Consider the following 20,526-nt stretch of genomic DNA (forward strand, 5'->3'; position numbering starts at 1 on the left):
TTTAATGGGGCAAAGGAAAAGGTATCTGTAAGGGAATCTTTCCAGAGACTTTTTATTGCCCCTTCAAAGCCTTCTCTCTAGGTTTCCATTGAGGAGACGATGGCTACTGCTACAGCATCTGCTACTGTAGAAAATGCATTGTTTATTCTCACCAGTGCAAATGATTTGCAAACTGATCAATCAAAAATTTACTTTTATTGAGTATTTTGACTGCTCATCCTTCAAAGAATTAATTTTCAGCATTCTGGGGTTAAAATTTCTCAGTATTGTTGTAAGGTCTTAATTAAAACAAGAGATAAATTGTGATGTATTAAATAAATAAATAAATAATCCAGGACTGATCACAATGCATTGGATAGAATGGTGAATGGTTTGAGTTTTCTAAATTACTGATATTACCTGCTGATATGAGGGCTGTTCAAAAGGGCACTTCACTTTTGGGTTTATTTATTAAAATCCTGCACTCAACTGTAAGAAATTAGCCTCCTAGAGATGAATCGCTCCCCACTCATAGGAGCCTGAAGCAAGGAAACGGATCATGCACGCACTGCAGAACTGCACTGTAACATGAGCTCTGGTATTTTTCTACATCTCTCACACAAGGTGCTAAACAGCAATGTGAGACAAATGTGCTTGCTGTAATAGTGATGCTCTTAGACATTTTCCTCAAATAATTAATGCCAAATTTACAGTGTTGTACAATTATCCTTCTTATCTTGTAACTGGAAGCCCTTAATAGCTGATGTGCAGTGTGAAACACAGACTATTGGACTCTGACAAAACCTGAAAAGATCAATAGATCAGCATTCAGGTAAGCATAAATAAGGAGACAGAATTTCATATGTGAATTTTATACATTGGATCTGGGATAAAAATCTGTCTTGAGTTCTTGCAGTGGAAACAAAGCTATCCTTTCGGTTCTTGGTTGTCTACAGGGATTTTTAGCATTTCCTTCAAAGCATGCTCCTTGCAAACACCAGGGCAGTAGAGATGCAGCTCAGACAAGTTCCTTGGCAACTTGGAATGCTTTGCATATCTCTCCAGCAGGACATACATATAGTGGTCATTCTGTCTTTTCCAGTGGGTTTACAGCACAGTAGGGTTGCAGGTTTTGATAGTGTGGAATAGCTGTACACTAGAACAATGCTAACCCTGTTCTGGGGATATTAATTAAGCAATGCAATTCCTAATTACCTGGTATTTTAATTTTCATTTCAATTTTAATTGGACATATGAGGGAAAGGTTCACAGAATTTAATCTGAACCTTGTGATATATCATCCTGCAATTGGTTGCAGTTATGTTCAGTGCAAGATTTCCCAAATGGGAACACCTTCTATACAGAATGATTACTGTGCAACCCAAACCTGGGTGGTAACAGGGCAGAAAGATAAAAGGAACAGGAGAACCCACCTGATCAACATGTGGCTTAAAGGCTAGCATACTATAAAAAGGAAATCTGAAAGGTACAGGAGCAGGCTGTTCCTATGTTCTCAGAAGCAAGCCAGCAGGGAAGACTACCAGACTGGCTGAAAAGGGAGCTTTTGCTAGAACTCAGGGGAAAAACAAGAGTTTATACCCTTTGGAAAAAGGGGCAGGCAACTCAGGAAGAGTACAAGGATGCCATTAAGTCATTTACAGTGAAAACTGGAAAGGCAAAAGCTCACTTTTATCATTCTTCCCTGTTAGTGAAGGGATTGAGGGAAACACCACCTGTGCTCCTATCCCTTCAGCCAGTTATCTTAGCATCCTGAAGTCCCTTTTAATTGCTCTAGAACTTCTCTCTTCTGCCTCATCACTGACAACCCAGCCAATCAGAAGTGGGTAATGATCAGATGTTACTCATCTCCTAGTAACATCTTTTACCTGAACCCCAGGGAGGCAGCAGACTTTGGGATGGGTCCAGCCAGCATACGGGGCCCCGTTTCCCTGAGAGGGAAATCACTACAATTACCATTCTTTCTTTCTTAAAACCCATAGTTGCAATGTGTGTGGTTGACTGACTTGCTCTGGGTGAGCCCCTGGGTAGACCTTCTCCTTCACTACCACTTGCTTGATGATCAAGTTCCAGAATCTCATACCAATTCCACAAGTGCACCTAAGATGGCAAGAAAGGCTGGTAGGGCAGTCTCCTGCCTTCCAAAGAGGGACCTGTTTCCAATCCCTCCCATCTTTTAGGTCTCCCACTTCTGCCTGATGGCAAGGGGCTCAGGGTTCCTCTGATTCTTGCTAAGCTTCCATCTGCTGCATTTCTCTCAGGGATGGAAGGCTGTGAGTGCACCAGTACCTTTCCCTGAAGTTTTCCTGTGAAAGAATACAAGTGCTTTTTTGGAGACATCTCTACTTGTCTGCATCACGGCAGGAACATCTATTGTACAGCAACAGGCATTCTCCCTGCCTGTCAGTCCAAAGCTCTTTATTTTGCAAGCAATTTGAGAAACTTTTCTTCTGGTTTTCTTGTAAGATGGTATCTCAGCCTGTGAACAAATCCACAGCCATTAAAATAATTAGCATAGAGCAGATTCTTCATTGATTTAGGCTGACAAGCAAGCGTGCTGTTTATTTAAGGTCTGTCTCACCTTCAACATGAGGACATTTGAGAGGAGTTCTTAGCATCAGTACCCACCCCCTACTCTCTCAGTCAGTGGTCTACATGTTGAGACACATCAACAGGATAGTAAGCACTTCCTTTGCTTTTGCTTAATCTTTGGTTACCCCTCAGACTACAGCTACTGCAGCTGCACTTATCAGCAAGCACTGGAGTGTTCAGATGCAGAGGAAGAACAGAAGAATTTGTAGTTCTGGAAAAAGGGTGGTGAAAGAGGTCAAATCTACAACCACTTTATTATGGGGCTGTGATCAGAGCTCATCATTCTGCAGAAACAGTCCTGACAGTGGGTTAGTCATAGAAGGTAAAACCCAGGGAGATAAAAGGCAAGGAAGGATAAACTGTAAGACCTGTAGCACTGAACCACAGAAGAGCATGCATTCTGCTTCTTTATGCCTCTGCACAAAGTCATACAGCAGAGGAAGGGAAACTTCCAACAGCTTGCCAGACCTGAAACCAAATAATGGCAAGAGTGATTAGGAACAAAGCAAGATGAATGCCACACGACATCTATCAAGTTTGTCTGTCACATGTATTTGATAGATTACATAGGGTTAATAAATTACCATCCAGAGTACACCCACTGTTGTTTCCTCAGCTATTCATTATGTCACCCTGTGCTACCAGTACTTGTATTGTGATGCACACCAGTGGAGGCTACTGCTTTATAAAAGCTACATCCCTTTGGCCATTCCCTGTAACAGCCACTTCCTACCACTCTTTCAAGAACCATTTGAAATGTGTGGTGTGGCAACTATACATTGTACTCCTTGGAGCTGTGGCTCCCGAGCCAGAGGACCATAAAAAGAAGCTTCTCTACTTGAAGTAAGAAAGTTGCAGCTCACTGTGCTGCTTTACCAAAACATCCCTCATAAAACATACTGTTAGGATGTTCAAAATAGCAACTGCTTCATGTAACAAAAGTTGTCTCTGTAAGAATACTGTACTGATATGCAACACACACAACAATCTTCACCTGCAACAGTACCTCTTCATATCCACTGCTGTATCTGAGGCACTCAGATCTCTTCCTGGAAGGACAAGCAGCACCTCAGAGGTTACCATCATACCATCATCCTTCCTGGAGCCAGGACAAGAGCTCAAGCAGCCTTCTCTCCCATCTCTGCTGGTTTATCTCCAGAGAAACATTAGTTGCAGTTGCCATAACAAATGTTATTCTGGATAAGAAGACAAGGTCACAGAAAACACCTACTATTCTTCAAAGGCTGTGCCAAGTCAGTACTGTCCACAACACCTGTCACAGAGGCTAATACAGGGACATGAACAATATGACTGCTCTAAGCAGAGCAGTTTACATAAAACTCTCTCGGTAACAACGACTTTTCTTCTAAACTGAAATAATGACAGACTGTTGTGGTGTGTTGTTAAGTTTTTTGTATTACTTCCCCATTTTATGTATTGTTTCCCCCTGTTCCCTGTAAGTGGTTCTGCCCTCCCCAGTTTTTCGCCGCAACAGACAATAAATAAAACTTTATATAAATAGAAAATGGTTTATTAAAACAAACAAACCCAAACAAAAAGTCACAACACAATCTCACATCACTGTCTGGCCAAAGGTCAGACTTTAAGCTAGCATCCATGCCTCAATCATGTAAGCATGCATATAAAAGGGAAGTTGATGCCTTGCTGGCATGCTCCTCTAAATCTCCTCTGGGATGATTTTTAGAATACATTGTTTGTGAACATGTTATGAAATTTGAATTCCCCCAAGACACTGAAAAGGTGAAGAACAGTTGTTTTTATTTACACATACAGGGTTTCCATAAACACCTGTCACAACACTAACGCAATTTGCTGCATTTCTAACAGCGGTGAAAACAGTGACTAATACAGAAAAAACCTCACAAGAAAGCATGCATTCTGCAAGGTTTAGGTAATTTTTTTTCCCAAAGTCAGTGTATTTCTGAGGAACAATTTAATTTCAGAAGTCTGTGCTAACTACTTACATGAACAGTATCCAAAAGATACTCCTTTTGAATACTTGGTCACCAAGAATAACACATAAGATGTAGCTTTTGTGTGCAGGTTAAGACTTTTTACATACAAACAATGCTGCAGTCCTCCTTTATAACAGAAGGGAACGGATTATTAGAATGACATTCCTGAAACAGTCTTCATTTTAAAGTAAGTATTTCATTAATAAGGCTGCTTTTAAACGAGTTACTCTGAAAGAAAGCTTTCAAGATCATCCAAAGGAAGCTTAGATGCATGATTTGTCTTCATTGCTAGTCATCTCTGATGAACACTGCTCAGGTCTATGGTTTAGGTACGTGTAAATTATGATGAGGATTCTGAAAACACTTCTATCGAAGAAGCTGCTCAGCCTCCTTGAACTTGCTTTCTTTTGTTTTCCTCAGTAATGCCTGTTTTATAGCATTGATCTTTTCATCAAGTTCAGCCAGTGAATAGCTCTGCTAAAAGAACAAAATAAAAATCACAATCATTTACATCTTGTAATTGCTAGAGAAGTGGCTTATCACTTGATACTTGAGGTCACTGCATATTGTACTAAGTGATAGAACTACTTCTGCAGAATTGTCTGAATCTAGTCTTTGCCTATTTAAATTTAAAGGAAAAAGAACGTAAACTTGCAAGAAAGACAGTCCTAATCATGGATCAATACATTCATGCTACTTTTATTAGATGCTTGTTTAGTCTGCTCATAAAACACCCTAAGAAATCTCTTCATATTAAACACTGGATGAAACTACTTAGATTTTGCAGAACTTGGGTTTACAGCTAAAGGGTTTTTCTTCCTACTGCCCAACATCAAGCCCCTCTGTGCCACTTAACTTGGTAATTTTTTATGTTTTCTTATACAAGGAGGACATCATCCTTTTAATAAAAAAAATTTCACCCTATGCAGGACCTTTTTTTTCCCTACACAAGCCTACTTTCTCAGGTCTCAGATGGCCCATAGCCCATTCTAAGCACTCTCCCAGATCCATCTGTCTCCAAGGGTGATAGCTAAGAGCAGACAAGGTTCCAGCCATGGTCTCACCTGCACCAATAACTTCTCTTGTGGCCTAAGAGGTACATGGTAAATGCATTCCCTTGTGATGGCGTTGTGAAAATGACAATTCTTACTGACAGGTTAATATCTGCTATAATGTCGGGTCCTTCTGCAGTACTTTTGCCAAGCCAGCCATTTCTACTTTTGTCTTTTCATAAACCAATAAAGAAAATTGAAAAACAATTTTAAAATCGACAAAAACCACTATGCCACAAAATAAAAATGGAAGACATTAATAGAAGGCTGATCAAAATACAGAAATTGCCTGTTTCTCTCAGCTTGATTACCAGCATCATAGATTTGTTTTATTCAATCATCCTCCTAACTGGTGAAAACTCTAGTATGTATTCTTAGAAGACTCATTTCATTGTAACTTCCATTAGCTTTTTGTCTCCTTCCTACTCTCTTTGGCAGCAAACTATACAATACTTATGCAGCTACTTCTGACAACTTACATACTTGCTTCATAGAACTCCTGCTCACTTTCCACTCAAAGCATCCTAAACTTAAGAAAAACAAGACTTAATAGCACTTACATGGGGAGACTGAACCTTTCTCCTCTTGCCAGAAGAGCTCTGAAGAAAAGACAATCAAAACAGACTTAATGTTGCACTGACAGAAGATCACAAATAGTTCTTGTAACTATATTGTTAAGAGTCTTTAAAGTATACAAAAAATCCCACTGACTGCCATTCCATGGATTAAAGAAACCTTTTTCATAATTAAGTACTTTGGATCATGAGAAATACTACTGGAGAGCAGTCAGAAGCTGTTGAAGCTTCTCCACACTTGGCAGTCAACAACTATCAATTTAACTGAAGCTTCCTTCAGACAGAATTGAGCTTTTGAAATTGTCAATATTTTCATCCCTAAAATTTGCCTATATCCACGCCAATATTTATGCAAAACTTCAGATAAAATGTGCCAATTACTGTGCAAAACTACTATTGCCACCATCACGATTTTCCCCCTGATCCTCATTCTAGAGGTCCTAATGCCTTTTCAATAGAAATCTCAGCTTATAAAAGTGTATGTTTTAACTTCTGGTTTTCAGCCAGAAGGAACAGTTTCACAAATAAAGAACTTTACTGGTCTCCAACACAAATTAAAAAAAATTAAACAAAAATGTGCACTATTGCTATTGATTTTTATTAACTGACTCTTCTCTGGCTAGTCTCAAGGGAGAAGATATAAATTAAATTGCAATCAACAAAGGTAGAAGAGACATTCTTACTGTTACATGGGGAAAGAAGAGCAAGATAACAGACAAGAAATTTCTATAATCAAATAGAGCCTAATGTAGTAACAATTAACATTCTCTTTGTCCTAATACCCTTTGGTGAGTGAAGGTTAAGGTGTATTATTCAGAGAGAGACAGAGCTCTGCCTGAAAACCAGAAATAAAGGAAACTAAGTCACAGAATCACATGAAGCAATTTTCAGAAAGTTTACTCCCTCATCCTTTTGGAAGTTATTCACATATTGTTAGCAATCAGATCATGTACAGAAGCCCAAATGATTTCAGCTGTTTCAAGCCATTAATTATTTGCATCAAAAACCAAAACTTCAGTCAATTTTCTTGACATAAGAAGCACTTCAGATTTTAAGGCAAGGGGGACAAATACGAACTCTCTGACACATTTCTTACAAATTAGTTAAGCTTGGGTGGCAGTAATTTTTTCCCCCCCAACAGATTCTTTCTTCTTTTGAGTGAGAAATTAGGCAAATATGAACTTAACTAGATGGTCCACATGTAACGTAACCACTAGACCAATCCAGAGTTGTTTATTAAAAGTGTCTGCCCTCCAACTCTTAAGTTCCTCTCTGTACATCAAAGATTCAAAGCACAAAAGGCATAAATACATTTAGAAATGCTGAGAGAAGGTAAGAAAATTTCTTACTACAGATTGAAAGTATTCAGGAGACAGTCCTTCCAGCTCAAGGATTTTATCTTCAAGCTTCTTAATTCTCTGATAAATGTCTCTTGGTACTGGACCACCTAAATACATCAGTAGTAATGCAAAAAAAAATTAAGAAAATCACTTGAATAATTGATTTAACTAAAGATTGCAAGTCTAACATCTGAATTCTTCAAGATTAGCTATCAACCAGTAGCTGAACAAAACAAACGGATGGGATAATATGAAGGAAGGATAATTAATATAATTCAGGGTAAAACCTGATTGATAGGCAAGTGTAGTCAATGAAAGCACTAAGACAACTTGATGTAGTTGGCTGATGCCTGTCAAGGTCCCTGAAATAGCTAATGATCACTCTTTGCAATACATTGGTCATGAAATGTTGCCACTTCAAAGCTGACACCAGCATTAGGAGAGAGCAGATAGGATGGCAGCCCACACATGAATTCAGCTTTGATATCTAAGATAGGTTTCTTTCAGAACAATCTTCACTGAGCATCAGAGATTAGAGGACAAGTATGAGCTGTCACACGAAAAGCATTTGCTTGACCATAGATAGGAGGAGTGGGAAATGTGTGTATTGAATAACAGAGGTCTGGGAAAAAAAAAATCAAAAAAATGACCAAACAAAAAGGACCCTAGCTCACCCAAGAACCACCCTGACAAAAAAGCCCACAACAAAACCCACTGACACCACAAAAACAACCAAAAAAATCCCAACTCAACCCATTTGCTGTTTCCATCTTTTCTACAGCAGCTTGAGATTTGTTTCCCCATAGAACAGATAGAACTGATCAAAAGATCAGCCTTAGCAAGAATTTATTTGCACTCCATAGTATTCTATAATGAAGGAACTATATGAAATAACTGTTTATCACAATTAAGTACTGGCTACTCCAATCTAAATGATAGTCTGGTTCTGAACTGTATTGACAACCAAGGCCAGAGAAAGCTTTTGCTTTTTGACACCCATTTCCTTTTACTTCTGGGTCTGTTAGACAAGACAGTTCCATTCCACAAATGACCAAAATAGCACTAATGTGGGGTTTGGGGTTTTTTTTCCATTCATCTATTTTGTCCATGCTAAGAAACTATTGTGCAAATAGCTTCACTCCTTCAGTTCTGCCCTCTACTCAACACTCAGCACCTACAAATTAAACTGGCTAACCTATCACTCTTAATATTGCTTTCCCTTAATGCAAAGGGAAAAGAGCAGTACTAGCACTGGAAGCTGTTCTGAAAAACAGCCAGCAAGTCAAGATTAACTCTTTCTGTTGCTGGAAGCAAAAACTGGTGGAACAGGTAGCAAAGGCATGTTACCTGCTCAGATCAGTATTTTTTGCACAGGTCCTGGGGTATGCATCAAATAGTATTGAGATGTTCCCCATGAGTGCTGATTTGAACAAGAATTGAGCTGGTATTGCATGCTTCCATCTTCTTAACCTCTACTATAGTTTACCTGATCCATTCCTTCAAACAAAATCTGATCACCTATTAGAGGCATGGCCTGGAAGCAAGGAGCCCTCTTTAGCTACCTCCAGTTGTCCCTGAATGAGATATATGCATAAACTCCAAAGCTACACATTGTAACCCTAATGCTCGCCAGCCGCTTCCAAATTCTATTTCTATGCACAAAAGGCAGCTTATTTTTGAGACAGCTATAGAGCTAAGCATCAAGCTCTGACTGCTGCCTCAAGAGTATCTATGCATATCTTACTCTCCTTGCTACCAGAGAACTTTAATCCACTACACAGTCACAGGAATCTACCAATCGAGTCAACATTCCAAATGTTTTTAAGATAATGGATTGGCATCTATTCAGTATTCAGCAGACAAAAAAAAAAATCAAGTGTGTCTGCAGTGTCATGTGTAGAAAATTCACTTAACTAGATGGAGATTGGACTTCTGTTCTGTTTTGAAAATATTTTTCAAGAAAAATACTAATTCCTCCTTGCTAAGTGCCTCATTGTGCCTCAGTGCCATATTATGGAAAATCAGGGCTGGGGTGAGGAAATCAACTACCTAAAAAAAAAACATCAGCAGCCTGGCAGCTATGGCATTTATTTTAGTGAAAGGTATGGACTCATGTTTGCAAGCCTAAAGAGAAGTAGTGGCAACAAGCTTCCCACATTCTGGGAATTAAGCTTTATGCCTAAACTTATTTCAAGAAACATTCTTCATCTTTAGGAAAAGGTTTCAGACCATCCTTTCCGTTGATTCTACCACCAGCCCACAAGTTAGCCATGAAGCAGCCCTTAGTCCTAAACTCAGCTTTTCCTGGTAAGTGGATCAAGGCAGGACTCCAGTGGCCATGGAGAAACCCAATCTCCAGATATTCCATATTATTTTAAATCCTATTCTCATGTGCCTCTCTCTTATTTGCTACCATGTAAAGCGTACATTTGCTAACTCAGCATCTCAAATTTGGCATAAACCTCAGTTCCACTTTGGGCATAAAACTCTAAACACTAGATCACTGTACTTGGGGGAACAAAACTCTTCAGTGGATCTAGCCACTTTTTTTACAGTATCAGTTTTTGCAGACTTGCCCAGTTTCACCACAGTAATCATAACTATATAAAATGGCACACCAACATCAAAGTTATAACATCATACAAACCTGTTTGTAACCGTAAGTGTGCTTCAATGTTTTGCAATCTCTCCTCAACAGCTTGGTTTCCACAATCATGCATGGGTACACTGGCTTTGTGACTGGACCCATGCATTCCTTCAGACCTAGTCTGAGGTCCATATGTATTTACTACCCTAGAAACTAGGTAAAGAGAAAATAAATTACACATATATGCACATGAAACACAAAACAGATCTAACTGAAAGAATCAAAATATTGAAGCATGAAAACCTGCATTAAATCAGTTTTACACAAGTCTTGCATATGAAGGGCCCCACACGCAGTAAGATCAAAAGTTCAAGTAAAAGCATTTTCTTATTTTTTTGCATGAGTAACTAAACCTAACAAAACCTCTGGATTTTACATATGCAAAGTAAAAGAATTACTCATACATTTATGTAGAATGGCAGTGTTGAGAATTTGTCATCAGCTGCTGATAAACAGCAGAAACCTTGCTATCTATGTCAGCAGTTGCACATGAGAGCTTTTGTGAATGCAAAGAAGAGGCCAGACTAACATTACAGGAGGCATCATAAATACATGAAGATGAAGAGAGGTACACAACTGAAAAACCAATACAAACCTCAGCAAGGAAGTTCACTTCGAATTTTTGTCATCTGGATAAAAGCTTTAGTGACTCTTAGCTGCATCTAGGACTATCTTCTACCCATGCTGAGCCATGTCTTCATCAGAAGACTTTGCTCACTTCTCATTAAATCAGAGTAATTTCTCAAATTCTCCTCACAGAACTACTGCAGTGCACTGCAGATTTATAGACTATATTGGCAGCTCCAGATGCTGAAGCAGACACACACATACATACACTTTCATGAGTGCAACATGCTACATTCTTGCTTGAATTTATGCTGGTTTTACTTCCAATTCCTTTCTAAGTGTTTTTCACATTTCAGTTATGAACTGTTCCTTGAAGTGAAAGCTTCCCTTTTTTCCTGCATTACGCTCCCATCCAACCAACAAATTAACACTCAGCTTAAAACAGTGACTATTGAAAGAGTTTCTTTATGAAAGATTCTAAAATAAAACTCACTTTCCCATTTCCTTCTCAGTTCACCATACCTTTCAAAACTTATTATTTTGCTTTACAGTATTATTCTAAATTACAGAATTAAAAATATTTAATTGGTTTCTAGGATCACTATCAAGTGGATAACTGAGTATTACCACTTTCAAAAATGCAAAAGAGGGTTGTTTTCATTCTCATTTTGGGTATTTTGTTTGTTTTTAAAGAAGGGTAACTTGCATACACCTGGAGAGCCACAGATGAACAATATTTTACACACAACTTCTGTTGGACATAATTTTTATCTTATTTATTCCTTTCCAAAAAATAGTGCAGTGATAACTTAATTCCCCAGCTTGTCAGTTCTTATAAATCCACCTCTAAGAACTTCCACTGTCCCAAAATTATACTCTATTTCAAGACATTTGCACCAACTTATGAAAAACAGAAGATAATCCTATTTAATCTCAATTCCTTTTTGATGATTTCACCTTAGAAGAAACACTAAGTATTGTTCAGCTTCTCTGTCCTGCTTTATCTTTTCCACATTTCCTTTCAGACAACAAAAACAGGCTATTTTGTTTTGAAATTTAGTGCCTAACCATTCATTTAGTGAAGCAGTTAAGGGATTTAAAACCTTGAAGACATAAATGAAGATGTGGAAGTATTCACTAGAGTAACAAAGTCAATACATTAAGTTTCCATTTTTGAGATTCTATAAAAACTTTTGATATCAAAAACTTATCAGTGCTGTTATATCTGGATACTTAAATGGGTATTAAAAGAGTTGCTTACCCTTTATATGACTTTTAAATCCAGGATAGGGTGTGAAAATTGCATCTGTTCTGGCACAGCTATTTTCTAAATAAATAATGATATAACAAGTGAGGTCCAAATTATGTATTTATAATTGAAAATATTCTAACCACCATCAACTTTGATGCTTTAAACAAATCTAATTTAAATGGTTCAAACAATAAAAAAAAATCAGGAATACTTAATTCATTCTATAAACACTTGCCCATTAATAGTTTCACACACTTGCATGGACTTACTGCTTTTAATTGGATAAGTCGCTCATACAAATGTACTCACACGTGTATAGAGAAGTTTACTGGATCAGGACCAAATTTATTTGGTTCTTACTTTTCATTGCATTTCTCTGTAACTTATTTCCTTCTTCCTGTACAGAAGCCTTTCTCCTGCTTACTACTGTTATTCTGGTTTTACGTCCTTTTCTGAAACTCTCCTATTTTTTGACTGATCTAGTTTACTCATCAGTATTCTTTCCTAAACCTTTCTGCATTTATTCTGATCCATGTGATTTCTTTCATTTGCCTAACCATAAAATCTATAGTACGGATTACCTTAATTTATTCTAATGTTACTATTTACATAGAAATCTGTTCATTACACCAAAGATTTGCACATATTTTATTACGCCTGAACAATGACACAAGTCTTATTATCAATTCTTCTGTACATAAGTAACAATTTTTGGAAACAATATTTCACTATCTAGCATATTCTACTAAACTTCAGCTGTCCTTTGCATTCCAACTAACATTCAAGCAGTCGAACTCTCTACAAAGCTTACTGAACAATAAGCTTTGATCTGTAAGAGCTTAAGTACCTCATAGAGACAATGCACATGTGGGTTCACAGGTACTTAGAAAATATCTCTGTACTACTTATGTAGTTATGTATATAAAACTGTCTTAACTTCCAAGATGCATTTGGCTACAGTTACTGATCCTGTAAATGGGATCCAGTCTGCCCGATGGATTTAAGATTGGTTACAGGTACAGCCAATTGTACTACAATGTGAGCAATGTTAAAAAGAAAAAGTCATTTCAAGTAGCTAGCAATTCAAATTCATTGTAAAAAATATTTCTATGTAATTTAACTAGCATTAAATTAACTTCAATTTGAATATACAACTCACAAGACATTTCTGAATTGCAATTCCATTTACTTTGGAGGAACACCTAGTTAAATCACTGGGAACAATACCTACAAAATCATCTGATCTAAGATAGCAGTTCTTAAAATTAACATAATAATAGATATAATATTTCTGTATGGGATGCATTAAACACTGTCATCCAGTGACTACTCATTTTATTTTTCTATCTGACATCTGCAGTGCACATGCAAGTTCTAAGTTTTAAAACAAAGTTACTCCTGAAAAAAGTTCTGTTTTAAATACAGATTAGCACTTTTGAAAAACAGCAAAATCAAATCAAACAAAATTAACCCCAAAAACAAACCAACAAAAAAAATCCCACACAACTTAAATTACTATGAAGATTAAAGTCTGGCTAGCCAGTTACCTTGATTACAATCAATAACATTGCAAAATTCCCTGACATTATTTTCATTGATCTCGGCTTGCTTCCTCTCGATGAAGGCTGATATCCGCCTGTCAATCTGCAGGTAATAAACATGAAGGCATATATCTATTTCATTCTTTAAATTTAAAATTTGCAAGGGTCTTTCATTTTTCTGTTTTTAAACTCACATAAATCACTTACTTCTGCTTTTCCAGCTTTTATTTGGACCACTTCTGGATCAAAATTAAAACGAGCATCCTTCAGATCTCTCAAGTCATAACTTCCATATTTTTCTTCAGTCTGACTGTTACCATCATAAACATCTAAACTTGTCTGGCTTTCTGTTTTACCTCCAGGTTCGACATGGCCTATATTTTCCTCTTTGATCAATGACTGGAGTTTTTCTAAGAGAGGCTGAACAAAGAAAACAGTGTATTAGGGTTAAAAAAATAAAAAGTCCAAAGACCCAAAGCCAAGAAGGCAAGTACTACTACAATTTCCAGACTAATGGAAATAATTTTGGGAATTACAACATCTTCTTCTAGATAGAACATAGCAATAAGATTAAAAAGAAGTTCCAAATATTGTGCACACCATGATTCTGACCTTTCTGACCTGTCTTAGAGGTTTGTAGCGGAAAACTCCCACATTTCTGTGAAAATCTGCCCATACTCCCGTTTTACTAGCTAAATATCAAAGCTTCAATCACTGGCATCCATGCCACTTAATTAACATGTCATTCAAATGCTTACTCAGAACAGTAAGGCTTAGTATTTTTCCTCCTTAACATGAAATCTGGTGCTCTTACACTGTAAAGCCTTTATCACATCAGCACTACACTCTCCACTTGAAACCGTGGTTGCCCAAGTGAATGAGAGAACACAGACATGAAATACATAGGCATTATCATGAACACATGCTTTGCTTGACACAGTTGATTATCTACTTAGGTCATGAAATTAAATGAGAAAAGGCACTGACATTTGTGGCAGGAAAAACGCTTATTTTACTGCAGTAACTCTTATGTACAATGTAACATCAAAACCTCAGTACATATATATGTCCCTGTCTCTTTTTAATTCCCATGAGTTTCATCTGGTCTGAATTTCACTGCTTATTTTCTCTCTAGAAATTATTTTAATTTTTTTTTAAGACAACATAATTTTTAGCAGTCAGATTTTCTGAAATGGAATCAAACTCCCATTTGCAGCATTTTTATATGTTGGATGTAAATTTATTTGCATTTATCTTGCATATTTTCTCTTTCTGCTCATCACACCAAAGATCTGGTGGATGTCAGGAAAACAAAAGGTCTTTCTTTTACCTACAGACAAGAAAATACAGAAACTTCCCTTTTCATCCTCTCAGCACTAGGAACCTCAAATAATTCATTAACTAGCTGAAGCAAAATAGTAGTACTCAAATCTCATCTTCTACATATGAACTATCAAGGTCAAAACACTGCTCAGTTACCAGCTGACAAACTGCTAACCCTCTCTGCCATGCCCTGCCAATTACTTTTGACAGGGTTGGAAAGTTTCAAATAGTTAAAAGAAATGACAGTAATGGTGACTGGCTACTTGGCAAGATGAGACATTAATGTCAAAGAAATTACTCTTTAAAAAAAAAAAAAACCTACGTTGAAAATATATTTAATTGCAGTAAGACACTCCAGGATGTGTCATGCTGGGATAATGCCACTTCTTGAACCACTGAAAGCACTCTATGAGCCTCAAAACTCACCCAACGCATGGAATCATTATCATAGCATGACACACACCTGCCGTGTCTTATTGCTTAATTATAACCCACCATAGATGGAAATGTATCACATTTACAATGCAAGTCTAGAAATCAATGAGGCTGCATTTATTCAGCCTGCTCACCTACAGTGGCTATTCCCACTAATCTGAAAAATCCATAAACGTGAGTACCTATGGAGCATAGTGGAATCCCAAGCATTTCATACTTTTGCAATCCTTTTTTACTGAACACACCTATGTAAGAACAAAATTACTGGCATTTTACAGCTGAGAATACTTTTAGTTGTTGATCACTTTTGTCAAGGCAAATGTGTCCATGAAATATTTACCTGTAAACATAAAATATGCTGCTGAAGTGCACTAAAGAGCAAGGCTGGCTGAAGTGCTGATGTGCTCTGAAGCTTGCTCCAATCGATTACAACTTTCACAATATCCTCTCCGAGATTAAGCTTCAACAGGCCAAAACAATAAAAAATTTTATTACATGTATTAACATCAAAAAAGTATACAAGACTCCTAAAAGACCACAATTATGCTCAGCCTCATATAGACCCATCCCAGTTTTAGACAAGAACATTGGAAATATTTGATATTAATTATAGTCCAGGCAGTTATCATTTTCCAAGAAAGCTAGTAGTTGTACAATATATTCTAAAATTAAAAATTCCTTATTATCTCACCACACACACTTTCATTGTGGGCTCATGTTAATCACTCACATCATCTTTTCTTTTAATGGATACTAGAACCACCAGCATGAAGAAACATGACCCAGGATAGCAGTCTCCTGTAAGTTCATGTATTTTATTCCAAGATTGCAAGACTCTGTGCCTGCATGACCCATGTCTTGATGTAACACCATGGCACATTCTTAAATTTTTACTTGCTGCTAATCCAAAGGAAGCTTTATAAGTGCATAAAAATATATATTTTTTAATATCTCAAAGTTTAACTAACTCTAGATTACACAGCACCACTATTAAACCTGCTTTGAAATCACATTATTTTCCTGTATATGCATTCACATTGAAATGAACAATTGCCACAATCTATTCTCACTGTCAAGGAATTGCAATATTTAACTCCCAAGACAATAAAGAAAAACACACGTAATAAATTTGAGGTATTGTTCAAAAGAACTGTGTGTCTTCTATAAGCTATAAATACACTTTCTAACACAAAGATGATTGTCAATAAACTCTAATGGCATAACACACTTTCACACCCAACTTTGCCCTTTTTGTTACATTAAAGCTTTTCTCAAGATCTTAACAAGATGATTACTTTCATTTCCCAAAGGTAAGAAGGTTGTTTTCCTACCAAACATCCTGCAAGTGATACCCCAGATTCTAAATACAGATAAAATTCTTGTTTGAAATCAAGAGGACCTACAGGTATTCTGCTTGCAAGGCTGAATTTCCAATTCATATGCACCACACTTTTATATCTATATCTATATCTATATCTATATCTATATCTATATATATATATATATAATATATCCAGTATTCAAATATATATAATATAGAATTATAGAATTTATATATATAATATAGATACAGATATATACAATAGATAATAGATATATAGATATCTATTCCTCACCCCTTCCATTAAAAAAACCTGGGGGTGGAAACAGAAAAGACACCTCAGGAAGATGACAAAAGTGACCTTTAACTCATGGTCTAAAGACATTTAACTTCTAACTGCATCAAACATTACAAACAAGAAAACAAAATGCATATGCACTCATGTCCTGAAGCCACCACAAAGTGTATGAAAACTCTGAGAACTGGACAAGAAATGCCTCCATCATTCTGAAGGCAAAGCTGTGGATGACAAGCTGTCCCAACTTAGTTTCAAATCTCAGCATTAACACAATTTTGTAAAGAATCATAATCCTGAACCTTCCTTTTTTAGTCAAACTAACTAAACCTTGCTAAATTCAGGGTTAGTTGCCAAATTACACAGCAAAGGAGACAGTCTGACTAGACATATAATGTATTTTAGAAAATTTTCACAAATGGTTCTCCCTGTTTAGTACTTAAGCTAAGTACACAGGATGTAGGAAAAGTAATGTTCTAGGATATACTAATCCTGAAGAAGTTTCAAAATCCAGAATGTATTTAGAACTTAGTAGGAATAAAATTTACTTTAGGAATTAAGCCTGTGAATGTGATCATCTGCAGCACACATTTCTGCCCAAAGTTTCTAGAGTAATATCTCTCATATGCTGTATTACAGGCTGCTGACAGGGTGAAAAAGGTGTACATTAAGTCATCCAAATGAAACAAAATACGAGTGCTACTGCAATTTCCTAATAAGCCTCCTTTTTCAAAAAGAAAAAGCTGATATGTGCCTTCATATCATAATGGACAACTCCTGTCCAAGTGGTTTAAAGCACAAAAAGCAACAGAACTTCTAACTTAAAATCATTTAGAAGCCAGTCATGTTTTTAACTCGCAGACACTGCTTTTAAAGAAAAATCAAGAATAAACCCCTCCTGCATCAACAAAAGTTTCTAGTACAATAGAGTACATTCTCAGTCTTTCACATCCTTCTGCTTCCTAGAACTGTGGCAAACAGATTTATAAATTCAGCATTTTGATACTTCAAAGCCTTTGACTAATTACAAGTCCACAGCCTATTCAATTTACAGGATCATATGTAATTTCAGCCCTTTGAAATTTGTTTTATGTAAACACCGGCTATCACTTGAATCTTACAGAACTTTTCAGGATCAGCTATATTGGTTTTAAGAGCTGTTATTTTCAGATGTCCTCCTGGTCACGTCCTGCCATTGATTGCTCCAGTAAAAAAATTCCTGTGCCAGAAATATTCCTGCTTACAGCCCAATTTACTAGCATAAATCCAACTTAAACTACTATAATGAATCAAACTGGGACTGCTAACAATTTGGCAAATGCTCAGTCATCTCTATAGAAGAGAAATGGGGAATCAGTAGTTTCAGTAAGAAATGCAAGCCAGTTTACTGGAATCCATAAGGGGGTAAAACAGAGCAGTTACATCTGTCAGAACTCAAGCACTGGCAGACAAGTGTGTAACTCAGCAACTGGAAAGGATCATAACTGAGCAACTAAAAGGACTTTCACAGCTAAGATGGAGCAACCAGAACCTTATCCAACTGGTGCACTGGACAGTAAAATGTGTCTGTTGTCATGGAAAGAAGACACTCCAAACACCAAAGACAATTATACTCTTCACCACAGCTACTGTAACTCTTCTCTTACAATGGTCTGTGCACACACAGTTATTTTAAAAAATCACCAGGGACTTTCCAGTGACATGCTAGGTGTAGAGCCAGTTTTGGAGAAAAAGTAAGCTGCTGAAGTCAAGAGGGGAAAAATAAAAGTTTTTAAAGTAGTTTAGAAACAATTAATAAACTTGTGATGAATAGCGTAGTTAAAAGCTTAGGAAACTTTCCTCTTAGTCTCCTTTCTGTTTTTCATAAACACAAGAGTTCCAACTTTTCTCTGATAGATTCTACTGCTGTCATTCATAGTGCTGTCCTCACACTAAGATAAACTGACAGTCACTAGCTCTTCACTGATCACATTCAGAATTTTCACCAGAAAGAATTAAGGGGCCTTTAAACCTCAATAAATAGTTTTCATGCCTCAGTAATCCTGAGTCAGCTGTGTCTGAACATCACACTGTTTGGTGCTGAACAGTTCAAAACCCAAGGTAGTTTGTGACCATTGTAGAGACAGGAAAACTGAGACTCAAAACTAAGTGCCTGAATTATCAAGCCCTTCATTTTGGTTGCCTTTTGTTTGAAAAAAGAGACAATTGCTAGCATACTTGGAGAAATGCAAATATAATAGAATTCTATACAGATGAGAGGTGAAACACTTTTAAAAATAATTTCAGATTAGCCAGCAGCTATTCCTGAACTGCCTCTGCATCCAAGAGCCCATCTCTGTACCATACATACATTAAGTTACACTAGCTCCTGCAGATATTGCTCATCATCTGGCCCCAAACCTTCAAACTGCTAACTCGTGGAGTAAGAGTGTGCTTTTGTCGCCTACACAGACCTACATAAATTGTTTCCACAGTGGAAAATTAATCTGTAAATTGTTTGTAGCAATAAATAAGTCATTACTAAAACCTTCTCCTGGTAAGGGCCTTCCACCACTGCTGTGACATCTGTTTCACAACTCACAGACATTACTAAACATCAAATAGGTGTTTTAACTTACGTACCATAGAGCAGAGCCCCTTTAAAAATTCTGACCCTTAGACAGCCTGTGTGTTTCACAGCATGCCATTACCAAGGCAGGGCTAACTTCAAGCTCCTGATCATTTATTTTGATTTAATGCACAGTAAGTTTTCAGGAGCTTCTCAATTCAGAGTAACTAATTAATACACAGCAATTAAGCAAATTGCACTTTCCCATGGAAGAGATCATCCGTCAAACTACGAAGTGGCACGTGTCACGGCGAGGCCAAGGCACGGTCCCGGCTGCGGGGGAGAAGCAGCAGCAGCAGCAGCAGCAGCAGCAGCGGCCGCGCACGCCGGGGCTCCGGCCGGGGGAGCGGGGGAGGCAGCCGGCTCAGCCCTGGCAGAGGCCAGGAGGGCGCCAACAACGCCCAGAAGAGAGGCAGCTCCCTTGAGGGTGGCAGACTCATGCCCTGTCCAGCGCTGTTCCCTATTCCTGGAGCCCACGAGGGCCCCGCAGGCCGGGCCGAACAGGAGCCAGCCCTGCGCGGGCCCCCTACGCGAGGCGATGCGAGGCGGGCGCGGCGGCCAGCCCAGCTCCGCCCAGTCCCACTCCCTCTGCCCGCCCCTCACTCACCTGCCCCGCCAGCCCGGCCAGACAGCGCAGGGCGCTGCTCGCTACCTCAGAGGCGGCAGGGTCGACCTCCGGAGCGCGGGCGCCGGGCGGGAGCGGGCTGGGCGCCGCCACCTCCGCCGCCATGACACCGGGCCGGGCCGCGGCCGCGCCGTCGCCCCGCGATGACGAACGCCTGGCTCTGGCTCCACCCCCGCGCTGATTGACAGGCGCGGCAGCCAATGGCGGGGCTCCGCAGCGCCGGCCCGGGCCGAGGGGCGCGCTCCCGGCCGGGGCCGCTGTCGGGGCGCGCTCCCGGCCGGGGCCGCTGTGGGGGCGCGCTCCCGGCCCCGGCTCTGGCCGCGCGTTCCGGGAGCTGCCGGCGCGGGCACGGCGGGCGCGGCCCCAGCGAGGGCTCCATC

The 20,526-nt window shown here is 38.5% G+C and overlaps 1 protein-coding gene across 3 annotated transcripts; it reads right to left on the reverse strand.

The window, feature by feature from the left end:
- Positions 1–4,343: 4,343 nt before the first annotated feature.
- On the reverse strand, positions 4,344–20,253 carry MBIP (MAP3K12 binding inhibitory protein 1). Of its 3 annotated transcripts, none has more exons than XM_058026500.1 (9): positions 20,129–20,253; positions 15,638–15,757; positions 13,747–13,959; positions 13,546–13,642; positions 12,008–12,073; positions 10,180–10,332; positions 7,542–7,639; positions 6,178–6,216; positions 4,344–5,039 (listed from the first exon to the last, which is right to left on the reverse strand). In XM_058026500.1, the coding sequence occupies exons 1-9, from the start codon at positions 20,249–20,251 to the stop codon at positions 4,932–4,934; spliced, it is 1,017 nt and encodes a 338-aa protein (XP_057882483.1). In that variant the 5' UTR covers positions 20,252–20,253; the 3' UTR covers positions 4,344–4,931. The 3 variants fall into 3 exon arrangements, with proteins under 3 accessions (XP_057882483.1, XP_057882481.1, XP_057882484.1); XM_058026498.1 differs by having other exon boundaries at positions 4,344–5,042; XM_058026501.1 differs by lacking the exon at positions 12,008–12,073 and having other exon boundaries at positions 4,344–5,042.
- Between the last annotated feature and the right edge of the window lie 273 nt (positions 20,254–20,526).

The sequence above is a fragment of the Melospiza georgiana genome, chromosome 6, assembly GCF_028018845.1.
Source record: "Melospiza georgiana isolate bMelGeo1 chromosome 6, bMelGeo1.pri, whole genome shotgun sequence".
Taxonomy (NCBI): domain Eukaryota; kingdom Metazoa; phylum Chordata; class Aves; order Passeriformes; family Passerellidae; genus Melospiza; species Melospiza georgiana.

Excerpts from the sequence above, each read along its gene's own strand:
- MBIP (XM_058026498.1), bottom strand. The coding sequence starts at position 20,251 with ATGGCGGCGGAGGTGGCGGCGCCCAGCCCGCTCCCGCCCGGCGCCCGC. Across the intron at positions 13,960-15,637 it reads AGCATATTTTATGTTTACAG|CCTCTCTTAGAAAAACTCCA; the intron begins GTAAATATTTCA and ends TTCTTTGTTCAG. Across the intron at positions 10,333-12,007 it reads ATTTAAAAGTCATATAAAGG|TTTCTAGGGTAGTAAATACA; the intron begins GTAAGCAACTCT and ends CTCTTTACCTAG.